Here is a 13,802-nt window from a genome sequence, read left to right on the forward strand (position 1 = left end):
GAATCAGTTCTTCCAGAATATTCTTGTATGCAAATGAATACCTATAGGGTCTCTTATTAACGGGTTTAGACTCCCAGAGTAAAGGTATTCGATGGTCACAATCTCTGGTTGGTGGAAGGGTCCTAGGACACTCATAAAGGTGGGGATATTTATCTTTTATCCAATGCAAACAAGAGTTGAGTAATAAGACATGTACTTCATTGAGATGCATAGTCGGATAGCCTCTTAAAACCATAGCAGAATCGTTGGAAGAGGAGTTAAAGCTTTTTTGAACATTTTTTGGAATGGTAGAGTTATGGATCAATGTTGAGACTGGAAGAAAATATATAACAAGGCAAAAATTGTTTACCCAAAAATGTCATCTATTCGGAAACTTTTTGAATCCTCATCCTACAAGAGGATCTAGGCAGCGTAAGCTTCCATCCCCAGGCCCTCCCTTAAAACAAGGCCCAGAACAGCCACATGCACTGATGCAACCTGCCTGCCCCACGTCTCCACCACCGAGCAGCCTATCATCAACAATGATGACGCCGAAGCCGACTTCACTCGTCTCTCAAGAAGCCAGGATCATTGACTCTATCTGAATATTCTTCCCTTTCCCTACATGTACAGCTCACTATTCAGATCAAAATAAAAGAAACAAAAACGATCAAAGGTCGTGCCAACTGCTGGGGGTGCGCCTCTTCCACAGCTTCAACACATGAACACAACCCGCCGCCGTGAAGAGCCCAAACGCAGCCAGCCATGGCTTATATCGCTGCATTGCTCAGATTCCGGTAGTACCCCCCTGATGAACAAAAACAAATTGATCACCTTAAATGAACAAGGGAGAAAGAAGAACTAGACAGAGTTTTTACTCACTTGAATGAGGATGAACAGTATGGCGGTACTAGCCGGGGCCGGAGAGAAGCTGATCATGCCTGCCCGGAGCTCGTTTGGGACCAACCTGCGCCAGTTCAGACCCGTACCCACATCAGATCTGCCTCTAAATCCAAACCAGACAGAGAAGGGACCTACGCACTCCTTAGCCGCGCTAGAGACGGAAGGATCATCCCACAGCAGGCATGGAACCCACAGAACAATGCAACCAAGACCCCAATCACCTGTAAAAGCAACAGAGATTCACCAAATACTCTTGAGCTTTTCAATTTCTTCATTGGTTTTTTTCTTTTCGTCACTGATCAGATCTGGTAGTCGTAGGCAGCCATGGTCAGAGAGAGACCAGCGGCAACAAATGACAGATAGAGATAATCTTCTAGCGGGATGAAATATCCAGGGCCAGAAATCCAGGGAAAAACGGTGCTCCTCAACATTCTTGATCCCAGAAAGTAGGGATATATCAAAGATATATTCACATCTCTTCCGTGAGCGTGCACAAAATTGAGGAAATTTTGATGAAACAAAAAAGAAGCTAGAATGAAAGGCACCCCCATTCATCATCATACCATCACTGTCGGCGCCCAGAGCATCCAGAATACAGAAACAGCGAAATGAAGGCAGCCCTGGGCGCAGCCTAATAGCCATATATGTTTATCTGGAGCAACAACAAGCATAAAATCAAACATGCTGAACAGACAATAGAGGCAAAGCAAAGGTTTTTTCAGTAATACCCTTTAGCATGGTCGTGGAGAAGGAACAACGGTACTCCCTGAGAGAGAAGAGTTTGTGGTCATGCCAATTCTTCCTGATGTATAAGGCGCATATCACAGACAAGCGGGCAGGGGGAGCGGAAGGGAAGAACAAGCCGCTCTCAATATCGTCTTTCCAAACGGCAGAGGATCCCCAATCTTATCAAGATCCAAAGAACTAGCCCGCGCTCTTCCTCTTATCCTCCCCGCGGGGAAGATCCGCCGCCAAATCTTCCCCGCCAGCTTCTCGATCGATCGCGTCCCACCCCATATCAATCTTCGATCGATCATTAATATACGTATTTTTTAACTATTATTCTCCGAAACTATATCCCGCGGTGGGAGGAACGATGAAAAATGAGAAAAAATGTAGTTATTCAGAAAGAAAAAAACGTATTTTCCGATAATCGCAGATTTTCAAATTTCCCGCCACCGGACCTCCGAAGTAGGAGGAGAAGTCTGTTCCGAAGAAATGTACGACGGGAGAAATCTACGACATTCCTTAACAGTCGTCTCCACTACAAATATCGGCGATGGCGAGGGCGATGAGGAGGAGGATGGCAGCGAGGGAGAGAATGGAGAACGGGAGAGGACCGCTGGTTTGCCCTTATTGTCACCAAATGTTCCCTTCGAACATGGCGCGGAACGGTCATATGCGGTGGTGCACTGTCGAGCGCCGCCGAAACGCCGCCGAGGCCGAGGCCGCCGCAGCACTCGTCCTCCTTCACCATCAAATCCCCGAGAAGGAACCCGCGGCAGCGCACCTCCTCCTGCTCTTCGGAAGCGGGACGGATCGGACCTCTTAGATCGAAAAATAGTGCTCTATTGATTATTTTTTCTCCGATGTGAGCAATAAAACGAGTATCCACCTTGTCGGAAGAAGGGAATCCTGTTGATAGAAGGAAAAACGTAGGAAAAGCAGTCGATTTGATGGAATCTCTTGATGCTCCTTGCAGTGCAGGAATCATCACGGTGGAGTAAATTCGGAGTTTTTTTCTCTATCTAATGCGTACTTTCTATCGTTCTCTGGTGTTTTTTTCTCAAACAGATTGCATAGTGCATTCTTGCCGCTCGGATCTTCCAGATAATCCGAGATATGTCCCGAGAAGATGAACGATCGAGGATGGGAGAAGCAGAGAGGACAAGAAAGGAAATCAAGGACTAGATTGAAGAAATAACTCCAGCCAAAGAGTATATCCATTGATGAAGTCAGTACAGTTTTTGAATCTGGGTGATGATCCTTTGTAAGTTATTACTTAATCTTTGAGTGATTATAGAAGTCGGCGTTCCTGATGTTTCTTCTCCTCCTTAATTGTCCCCTGCTTCTCCTCCTCGTGCTCATCATCATGATCTCTCTTCCTCCATCTCTCTCTCTCTCTCTCTCTCTTTTCTTCTATCTCGCGCGCTCTCGTTCCCTCCATCTCTCTCTCCACACCCATCTCTTTCCCTCTCTATCGTCCCCTACATTTCCCTCTATGTCCATCTCTTTCTCTTTCCCTCCATCTTGCGTTCTCTTTCTCTCTCTACCTCTATGTCGTTCTCTCTCTTCCCCTACATCTCTCTCTGTCTTTCTCTCTCTTTACCTCCATCTCGCGTTCTCTTTCTCTCTCCACCTCTATGTCTTTCTCTCTCTTTCCGTCCATCTCGCGTTCTCTTTCTCTCTCTACCTCTGTGTCTTTCTCTCTGTTTCCCTCCAACTCGGGTTCTCTTTCCCTCTCTACCGCTATGTCTTTCTCTCTCTTTCCTCCAGCTTGCGTTCTCTCTCTCTACCTCTACGTCTTTCTCTCTTTTCCTCCGTCACTGTCTCTCTCTCTCTCTTATCTCTCTTAAAACACGGGATTTTGCACAGAGCGTGGACATCGCCGATGAAACCGAGATAGAATCACTGAAATAAGAGTTAAAAACATTATTGATAGAATCATGGAATGAAGGCAAGACTGGAAGAATAAAAAATAAATAAAATATAAGGAATATTATTTTCCCTATATCGTATATTCAGCGTCTTTTCGGGGCCGTTACGAAATTCGCGATATGATCATAGATTCATTGGTTACTTTTTTTCCTTTGTAAAAAGTCAATTTTTGTTATCGTAAAAGATATTAGTTCACTTTTTATCGGGGACACTGAGAAGCAAGTGCTCATGATCAGTGCAAAAACGAAGAATCGTGAGCAAAGTGCGTCCTAGAAGTAATCTCCCTTTATCCATCTTTTCATCCCTCTCCGTTTTTATTTTGCTCTCTCTCTCTCTCTCTCTCTCTCTCTCTCTCTCTCTCTCTCTCTCTCTCTCTCTCTCTCTCTCTCCCTCTCTCTCTCTCTCTCTCTCCCCCCCTCCCTCTTTCTCCCTCTCTCTCTTCCTCCCTCTCCTCTCTCTCTCCCTCTCTCTCTTCCTCCCTCTCCTCTCTCTCTCTCTCTCTCTCTCTTTCACTCTCTTTCTCTCGCTTTCCCTCCCTCTCTCTCCCTCCCTCTCCCTCTCTCTCTCTTTTCCCTTCCTCGTTCTCTCTCTCCCTCCCTCTCCCGTTCTCTCTCTCTCTCTCCCTCCCTCCCTCTCTGTCTCTCTCTCTCTCCCATCCTCTCCCTCCCTCCCTCTCTGTCTCTCTATCTCTCCCTTCCTCTCCCTCCCTTCCTCTCTACCTCTCTTGCTGTCCCTTCCTCTCTCTCTCTCTCTCTCTCTCTCTCTCTCTCTCTCTCTCTCTCTCTCCCTCCCTCTCCCTCTCTCTCTCTCCTTCCCTCCCTCGTTCTCTCTCTCCCTCCCTCCCCATTCTCTCTCTCTCCCTCCCTGATGGGGGGGGACCATCCTGCCTTAAGGAGTTATCTTCCTGTTTTTTTTTCCGTTTGTTTGTTTGCTGTTAGTTTGCTGTTTCTTTGTTTGATTTCCTAGTTTGGGCCCCTTAATTTCCCCTATAAAAAGGGAAGGATGCCCATTGTAATGAAGAACCAAGAGCCAAGTGAAATTGAAAGTGATTTTCCAAAATGTAGTCTTTGAATTTTCTAGTCATTTTTAGAAGAGTTTTTGAGAGTTTTTAATGTATTTTTCGAGTTGGCCAAATTTACGAAATTGCCCTCAAGAAAGGGGCAGTAGGCCTTCTGCCCGTCAACTCGCCGGAGCTCCGCCGCCTACTTCGCCGGCGCCGCCATTTCCGCCGCTTAGGCTGCTACGGGATCTCCTCGGCCATCTCCAATGGGGACTTCAGCCTCCTCGCCGTCCTCGGCCACCCCTCGGCCGATTCCGGCCACCGCTGGCTGCCAAGCTGAGGCCTCCCAGCCGAAGGTTTCTGGTGTTAAGGACTCTCCGCCACCTGGCTCCCTCGACGACCAAGCTCCTCCGCCAGGTGGCACACCGGACGGCCCAACGTCAACCGATGCTTCTAGAAGGACGACGTCATGCCAATCCGCCGTCGTATCCGCCCGCCACCTCGAGCCCAGCGTGTCGCCCTCTCGGGCCACGCCGACATGATTACACTTCATTAATTCTACGTCAACGCTCATCTTCTCCAACTCTACAAATAGCGCTAATCTGTATCTCAAACACAAGCTGTCTTCTTCTCTCTTTATCTATTCTCATCCCATTGAATATATTACTTTCTTAGTTGTTTCTTCCTCTTCCTAGCTCGAAACTTTATCATGGTATCAAAGCCAAAGTCGGAGTTCATCTCCGATGCCAGTCCTGGAAGAGAAGATTGTTCGTCGGACACGTTGGATAGCTCACCATCGGCATGAAGTCATCAGCGCACCGGACCTGCAAGAATCTCAGCAGCACTCGTGCCGACCGTGAAGCTCAACAAGGATAACTACATCATCTGGAAAACCCAGGTTATACCGACTCTCAGATCTCATCGTTTGCTTTCTCATATCCTGGAGGAACCACCCACACGAGCCTCTGACCCTGAGGACGAGTGGTGGTATTACGACCAACATGTGTTGGCTTTTCTATTACTGTCCATGACAGAAGCAGTCATCGGCTGCATAACAGAAGCGACAACGGCGAAGATCGCATGGGACATTCTCGCCAAGGAATTCGCATCTTCAGCAGAAGCTCGCGTCCAGGACCTGCTTGGAAAGCTCCACACTCAGACCAAAGGGAATTTGAGTCTAGAAGAGTATATATCTCAGGTTCGCACCCTGAGTAGTGCATTCTCTGCCGCCGGAGAAAAGGTCGACCAAAAGACACTGGTCCGAGCCTTGCTTCGGGGATTGGGCGCACCATACGCACCCGTCATCACCACCGTGCGAGCATCAACAGAAGCTATGTCATTCAAAACTATGATCTCGCATCTCCGCGACCACGAAGCGATGCTGAATCGCCATCTCCTCAACAAGGAACCGGCCGAGCTTCCTGCAACGGCCAATCTCGCTCAGTCTAACTCTAGCAACGATACGTCGAACAAAGGTAAGACTGAATACACTAACCGCAATAGGAACAATGCTGGCAGGGGCAGAGGACGAAACCCACACAACGGAGGAAATCGACCACCGCCACGGTGCCGGATATGTTCGGGCACTGGTCATAGAGCACTGGAGTGCTACGATCAATTTAACCGGTCGTACGTTCCACAAGATCCCAGGCCGCCCCACACGCAGTCTCTGTCTTTCGACAACCGAAGCAATTACAGCCGACCTCCCTCCATGCACGATCCATTCCGTCAAGCACCACAAGCCCACAGTACAACATCATCCGTTGCACCCTCTGCCTTCTGGTACCCAAACAGCGGGGCGACGCACCACGTGACCTCCGACTCAAGTCTCATGGCTAACCCACAAGTCTACTCCGGAAACGACAAGATTTACATCGGCGACGTGCCAGGTTTGCCTATCCGTCACTCAGGCCATTCCATTCTCTCCTCAGCAGCACGTCCATTAACCCTTAACCAAATTCTTCATGTTCCTAATATTACTAGAAATCTTCTCTCTGTTAGAAAACTTGCCGAAGATAATAATGTTTATTTTGAATTTCACCCGCATCGTTGTTTTGTTAAGGACATAACCACCAGACAGGTTCTGCTCACGGGTCGCATTGAAGGCAGCCTGTACCAACTAACGCCGGCAAGCTCGCCCTCAGCCCTTCTGCACGAGAACGCTCCAGCAGACGTTTGGCACCATTGCCTTGGTCACCCCTCCGTTCGCATCTTACAACATACAATTCGACGTTTCAGTCTTCCCGCCACTCATCTCTCTCGTCCCTCTATCTGCTCTTCTTGTGCTACCTCCAAAAAGCATCGGCTTCCATTTTTATCTTCTCACCTTCGTAGTCGAAAACCTTTGCAGTTGGTTCATTCTGACCTATGGGGACCTTCCCCCATCTCCTCTCATCTCAATTTCTCGTATTACGTAATTTTTATTGACGACTATAGCCGTTACACATGGTTTTATCCTTTGAAATTAAAAAGCAACGTCTTTGGAATGTTCCTTCGTTTTCAATCTCTAGTCGAAAGACAATTTTCCTCCAAAATTGTCAGTTTTCAGTCTGACTGGGGCGGCGAATTTCAAAGCCTCCGCACTCATCTTCAGCAAAGCGGCATCCACCACCGGATCTCTTGCCCTCACACGCCCCAACAAAACGGTGCGGCCGAGCGCAAGCACCGCCATATCATCGAAACTGCGCTCTCCTTGCTCAATTACGCCAATCTCCCGCAAAAATTTTGGGATGAGGCTGCAGCGACGGCAACCTTTCTTATCAACCGCATGCCGTCACCCATCCTCGGGCACAAATCTCCCTACGAGCTTCTTCACAAAGCTAAGCCCTCTCTTTCTTCTCTTAAATCTTTCGGTTGTCTCTGCTTCCCTAATCTCCGTCCGTATGCAGCTCACAAACTAGTGCCGCGCTCCGAACGCTGCATCTTCTTAGGGTACAGCCCTCATCATAACGGTTATTGCTGCCTCTCTCTCCTCTCTGGTAAGTTGTTCATTTCCCCCGACGTCATTTTCGACGAATCCTCCTTTCCAGGCATTCCTACCCCCCTCTCCTCCACTCCCGCCACCGATCCTGGTCCCATCCTCGCCCCATTGCCTCTTTTCTCGTCTACCTCAATCCCCGACCGACCCATACCCTCCCCAAACCAAAATTGTTCCTCTCCCTCTCCTGCATCCGTTCCACGGAACGTCTCACATCCCTCTCCGTCCTCGACCTCCCCTGATGCTGCCATGCCCCCTCGCCCACTACGCTCCCTCCGCGACATCTACGCCCGCACAATGCCTCTCGACTCTCCCTGCGTCAACCTTACCACCTCCCCTGTCAAACCATCCTCCTTCCGTGCCACCGCGGCCGATCCCGCTTGGTGCGCTGCCATGCGCGCTGAGTACGACGCTCTTCTTCACAATTCTACCTGGACTCTTGTCCCCCCTCCGCGCAACGCTCGTATCCTTGGCTGCAAGTGGGTCTTCCATCTCAAGCTTCATCCCGAAGGCTCCGTTAACCGTCACAAGGCTCGTCTCGTCGCCCAAGGATTTCGCCAACAGGCCGGCGTTGACTTCGTTGACTCCTTCAGCCCTGTGGTCAAAATCACGACAATTCGTCTTCTCCTCGCCATTTTAGTCTCCCAGCGATGGTGTATTCACCAACTCGACGTCAGCAGCGCATTCCTCCACGGCGACCTCACGGAAACCATGTATATGCGGCAACCTCCAGGTTTCACTCATCCTACTTTGACCTCGCATGTGTGTCTTCTTCGAAAATCCCTTTACGGTTTAAAACAAGCTCGGGCGCGCGTAGTTTTTAAAACTCTCCACTTATCTTCTTTCTCCTGGATTTTCAAATTCTGGCACCGACACTTCTCTTTGTTTTAAAATTACTTCTACTTATCGACTTTATCTTCTCATCTATGTTGATGACTTTCTAGTCATCGGTTCTCACTCTTCCGCTGTTATGTTTTTCCTTCGCTCTCTCATGCAACATTTTCCAATTCGTGACCTTGGTCCTGCTCGCACTTTTCTCGGCATTCAACTTCTCCCTCACCCTGATGGTCGCGTTCTCTCCCAGTCTCAATATCTCTCTACCCTTCTTCGCTGTGCCAATATGAGTGATTGCAACGCCACCGTCACTCCCGCCCCCATTTCTTCTTGCCCGATCTCCGGCCCACCGTGCGATGCAGCGCTTTATCGTCGCATCGTAGGCGGCCTGCAATATCTTACGCTCACCCGCCCCAATATTTGTTTCGCTGTAAATAAGGCTTGCCAACACATGCATCAGCCCCAACCGCATCACTGGAAAGCTGTTAAACACCTCATTCGGTACCTGAAAGGCACCTCCGATCTTGGTTTATTCTACACTCGCCACACTAACTCCTCCTTAACTTTATTTAGTGATGCAGATTGGGCAGGGGACTCCTCAGACCGCCGCTCGACCAGCGGCTATCTCATTTATTTCGGCGCCAACCTTATTTCTTGGAGCTCCAACAAACAATCCACCGTATCCCGCTCCAGCACTGAAGCGGAATACAAATCGATGGCTAATGTTACTAGTAAATTTATTTGGCTTAAATCTCTCTTGCAGGAACTTCGTCTTCCTTTCCAGAGCCCTCCCACTCTTTGGTGCGACAACCTCGGCGCTACCTACCTTGCTAAAAATCCAGTTTTCCATGCCCACATGAAGCATGTCGAAATTGATTTTCACTTCGTTCGCGAGCAAGTCGCAGCCAACCATCTCTGCATCGCTTTTCTCTCCAGTCGCTCCCAGCTGGCTGATCTTCTCAACAAGAGCCTGCCGAAACAGCCGTTTCTCACCCTTTGGTCCAAGCTCAACCTCTGCTCGACGCTGAGCTTGCGGGGGTGTGTTAAGGACTCTCCACCACCCGGCTCCCTCGACGACCAATCTCCTCCGCCAGGTGGCACACCGGACGACCCAACGTCAGCCGATGCTTCTAGAAGGATGACGTCATGCCAATCCGCCGTCGTATCTGCCCACCACCTCGAGCCCAGCGTGCCGCCCTCTCGGGCCACGCCGACATGATTACACTTCATTAATTCTGCTTCAACGCTCATCTTCTCCAACTCTACAAATAGGGCTAATCTGTATCTCAAACACAAGCTGTCTTCTTCTCTCTTTATCCATCCTTATCCCATTGAATATATTACTTTCTTAGTTGTTTCTTCCTCTTCCTAGCTCGAAACTTTATCATTTGGCCCTCCGTCGGTCACCATCGGAACCCGCCGCATCCAGTCGCTCGGCCATATCCGACGTCCTACAGCGGTCAATGACTGTCTGGGCGCTCTATTGAGATGACCTGGTCGCCTTTCGGCTGCCCAGTCGCCCGGCCACCGTCCATTGGCTGCTCGGCGGCCTGGCCTTCCTCGGCTGCCAGGCCGCCCTCGGCTGCCATGGCTGCCTACCCGCCCTCGTCCGCCGACCACCGTGGGTCGCCAAGCCGCCCTCGGACGCTCCCGCGGCCTCTCCAGCCGTCTGCAGCTGCTAATGGCCGCCACCAACCGCCACGAATCCTTGGCTGTCGTGGCCTCCACGGCCTCCACTGTCGCCCGGCCGCCCTCGATTGACCGACCACCCTCGGTTGGCCCTCTGCCTCCCTGGCTGTTGGCTGCTGCCAATGCTATCTCCGCCGCCTTTGGTCATCCGACCGCCTACGGCTCCTCAGCCGCCGTCCGCAAGTCCGCCTCCGGCTCTCCACGGGCTTCCAGCCCCTCCGGCCTCCTCCAACGGCCTCCGACTGCTTCCGGTCGGCCTCCGCCCGAAATGGCCCCACCTCAGGCTGCCTTCCGTGCGTCACGACCACCTCGAGTCAGATCGCCACCTCCGTCAGCGCCAACCACTGGCAATCGTCTATGGACGCATCTAGCATCATCCACCAGCCGCTGTCCCTTGCCGCCTTCGGCCGCCCTCCGCCTCCGTAGCCGCCACGGACACCTCTACTGCCCACCTCTGCCTCGTCCGCCCTTTAGCCGACCTGATTTCCATCGCCTGCCTCCATCATCCTAGATCATCATGCGTCACCTTGTCATCCATACCGTGCACGATTTAGAGATCCGCACCTGTGCCTACCTGCACCGTAGTGTCCATCTGCGCCATATGCGCACCTAGCGTTCTTAGAGTAGATTTGAGTAGAGTAGTCGTCGGACGACCCATGCCTAGTATCCGTTAGAGTACTTTCAAGAAGAGTTTGGAGAAGCGTAGTCCTTCGTAGTAAGCTAGAGCATTCTTAGATAGAGCCATAGTAGTTACGGCCTTCGTAGTTAGAGACTTCGTAGTCCACCAATAGAATGTAGATGCAGCCGCCTTATGATGCTGCGCCGTCCGTAGCCACCTACCAGTCACTCCGGTCTCCTAGAGAAGCTTCAGAGGAGACGATCATTGGATGACACGCCGCCGCTAGTTTACCGTTGCAAGTACATGACCGCAGTAGGATATACAGCCGCCGCTCCGCACCGACGACGCCTAACTTTGCCACTTGATAGCAGAACGAAGCCGGGCCCACTCCGCAACCACTGTCAAAGCGTCCGCCCCATGCTGCTGCTCCGTTGCTCTGCCCTCCATTCCTTGTGGTGTTAACGCGAGCCGCTCGATCCCGACAGGTCGTGTCACATCACTCCCTCCCTCTCTATCTCTCTCTCTCCCTTCCTCTCCCTCTCTCTTTCTCCTTCTCTCCCTCGTTCTCTCTCTCTCCCTCCCTCCCTCCCTCTCCTCTCTCTCTCCTCTCCCCTCTCATTCCTTCTCTCTCTCTCTCTCTTTCTCTCTCTCCCTCCCGACCAAACTCGTTCTCTCCCTTTGATGGGGGACCATCTCGCCATCAAGATGGAACGACGCCAGCAACCTCACCGAGCCACACAAGTTGACGGCCGCGACGCCTCATTCAAATACTCCACATGAAGATGAAGCTGTTTCAGCCTTGATTTATTTTCTTTTATTGTTGTAATTTCCCGTTGTATTTTGGACTGGGCCTATCGTGTTTTGGCCTTGTCCGTTTTGAACGATTTTTATTTTCTCGTCATTTTGAGAGAACCGCTAAGGACGACATGCCCAAGAGGACAGACAGACTGAATTGGTGAAATCAAGTAATTGTGTTTTCTTTCCCATTTCTCATAGTTTAGATAGCCTCAGATAGCTTGGAGATCGTTGATAGCTTGTAGAAGATCGTGGGCAAACATGGTCGACTCCACGACGCAGGATTCTGTGGAAGTCGCCAGCGATGCCTAGTCCCTGCTGCATGTGATCCTTTGATCAGGAATTTTCTTCTTGATCACGTTGCCGCTACCAGTTCGCGCAAGAAGAACCTGCTTGGATAGATCTGTGAAGGTGTCATCGCCTGTCCTAGTGTGCGAGATCGTGATGACCTTTTTTTCCCCAACACCGGACAAGAACAAGAAAACCTCGTTCTTGGGAACCTGGTGCAAGAAGGTCCAAGAAACCCATTCTTGGACCCCCTTTCCCCCACTGGTATTCCCAGATAGTGGACCTCGGAGATGCGTTGTCGTGCTCCAACGAACCTTTTCTCCAGCACGTGGGTCTCGTCGTGCGCCCGTGCACATTTCGCCTGACGCGCCACCGCGCCCGTTGCAGAAGCCGCCGCGCCGTCGTTCCCTTCTCCGGCAAGCCGTCTCGCCGTGCGCCATCACGCGCGCCACATCTGGTCACGTCACCATCACCTCGACGCTGTTGCGCGAGATTACCTGCGCGCGTCGCTCTTCTGCACCACAAGACTTTCAACCCCCTTTCATCTGAACAAGCCACTCCAAACCGTGGTCTTGCCCCGCTGGTGTGCCATCGTGGTCTGGGTTGATCACTCGATTTTGGCTGAGCCGACGTTGGAAATTGCTCCAAAGAGGTTCATCCGTTCCCTGTCTGAACCATCGTGGTCTGGGTGGATCGTCCCAGACGTGGAAGATGGACGGGACAGGATGAGTTTGATTCCGTCTGACATCCAGAGTTAGTTCAGCGACGAAGGACGGGATGGCGTTTTCTTCCGAAGCTTCAAAAACCGTCCCGTCCAATCTTCCCGGATGATTTTTCGTCATGTCCGGGTAAAAACCGTCCCCTCCCTTGTCCCGGACGAAAAAATAAGTTATATTTTAATAAGTTAATAATCCGTTTTTTTTGCAACAAGGCGCCCATCGGCCCGTCCTAATTGTTTCTATGTTTTCGAAAGAAGAACACGGCCGACCAGACGACTAGGGGAACAGTAGCTACAACCACTCTCCTCCACCCCCTCTGGTGCAACCACCCTTCTACGGAAGGCCGTTGGGGACATTCGTTTCCCCAACGACCTTATCATCAGAGATTGCTTCCCCAACGGACGTCTCGAAGATCGCTTCCTCATCGTCGGAGATCGTTTCCCCGAGGTATGTGCATTCCTTGCTCAATCTCTCTTTCTCTTGATTTCTACCTTTCTTAGTCTCTCAATTTTCCTTCTACCCATCGCTCCATCTCCGTAACTTTCTCTCGTTATCCATCTTGCTTCCTCCCACAATTTTCTTCCTCTCTCTCAATCGCTCAAGCTCTGATAGCTTCCTGTGTGCCGTGTTGTTTCTTTCTTGGATCTTTCGCTCTTTATCCCGCTGTTAATCTCGTTGATCTCTGGACCTTTACCGCGTTCTATCATTCCTCAATCTCCCGCTCTCTAACTCGTTATTTCTTTCTTTCTTGCCCCCTCTCGCTTTCTTCAATCTCTCTCTTGATCAGCATCTCTTTCTATAAACCTTTCTCTCTCTTTAGTCTTTCTGTGATATTTTTCTCCCTTCCTTAGTTTCTTTGAATTTGTCCCTCTCTTTCGTTGATCTTTATCACTCGCTTTTCAGTTACCTGCTCCCTCTCACTCAGTTTCTCACTCTATCTTTACTCTACTTCTTTATTTGATCTATCTCTTTGTCCTCTTCTATTAAGTATATCCCGTTATTTCATCTTTCTCTGCCATTTTTCATCTCTTATTTCCATACCTTTTGCTGATCTCTCTATCTTCCTCTCTCTACTCCATCCACGTGTTTGATTCAAATCTTTCTTCCTAAGTTAAGTCTATGTCTTACTTCATCTCTATGTGTCCTCCTCTGTTGAATATATCTCTTTATTTCATATTTCTCTGCCATTTTTTCTTCTCTTATTTCCATCTCTTTTGGTGATCTCTCTTTATCTTCTTCTCTCTCGTCCAACCCTGTGTTTGATTTAAATCTCTCTCTTCCTATGTGTAGTCTATGTCTTCATCTCTCTTTGTTCTCCTCTATTAAGTATATCCCGTTATT

At 50.1% G+C, this 13,802-nt stretch overlaps 1 protein-coding gene and 1 long non-coding RNA gene across 3 annotated transcripts; one reads left to right on the forward strand and one right to left on the reverse strand.

The window, feature by feature from the left end:
* Positions 1–567: 567 nt before the first annotated feature.
* Positions 568–1,888, reverse strand: LOC144710385 (uncharacterized). Of its 2 annotated transcripts, none has more exons than XR_013583278.1 (5): positions 1,611–1,888; positions 1,446–1,534; positions 1,022–1,103; positions 862–946; positions 568–787 (listed from the first exon to the last, which is right to left on the reverse strand). It is a non-coding gene; the product is annotated as an uncharacterized LOC144710385 (long non-coding RNA). The 2 variants fall into 2 exon arrangements; XR_013583277.1 differs by having other exon boundaries at positions 1,018–1,103.
* A 3,361-nt stretch (positions 1,889–5,249) lies between these two features.
* Positions 5,250–9,570, forward strand: LOC144710079 (uncharacterized). The gene is made up of 4 exons (XM_078583741.1): positions 5,250–5,339; positions 5,439–6,429; positions 7,051–8,279; positions 9,115–9,570. The coding sequence occupies exons 1-4, from the start codon at positions 5,250–5,252 to the stop codon at positions 9,568–9,570; spliced, it is 2,766 nt and encodes a 921-aa protein (XP_078439867.1).
* The last annotated feature ends 4,232 nt before the right edge of the window (positions 9,571–13,802 follow it).

The sequence above is a fragment of the Wolffia australiana genome, chromosome 12, assembly GCF_029677425.1.
Source record: "Wolffia australiana isolate 7733 chromosome 12, ASM2967742v1".
In the NCBI taxonomy this organism is placed as follows: domain Eukaryota; kingdom Viridiplantae; phylum Streptophyta; class Magnoliopsida; order Alismatales; family Araceae; genus Wolffia; species Wolffia australiana.

Bases quoted from the DNA above. Each gene is read 5' to 3' on its own strand.
- LOC144710079 (XM_078583741.1), top strand. From the start codon at position 5,250: ATGGTATCAAAGCCAAAGTCGGAGTTCATCTCCGATGCCAGTCCTGGA. The intron at 5,340-5,438 runs GCATGAAGTCAT...TGGAAAACCCAG, and splicing joins CGTTGGATAGCTCACCATCG to GTTATACCGACTCTCAGATC. The intron at 8,280-9,114 runs GTGTGTCTTCTT...TCTCTCTTGCAG, and splicing joins ATCCTACTTTGACCTCGCAT to GAACTTCGTCTTCCTTTCCA.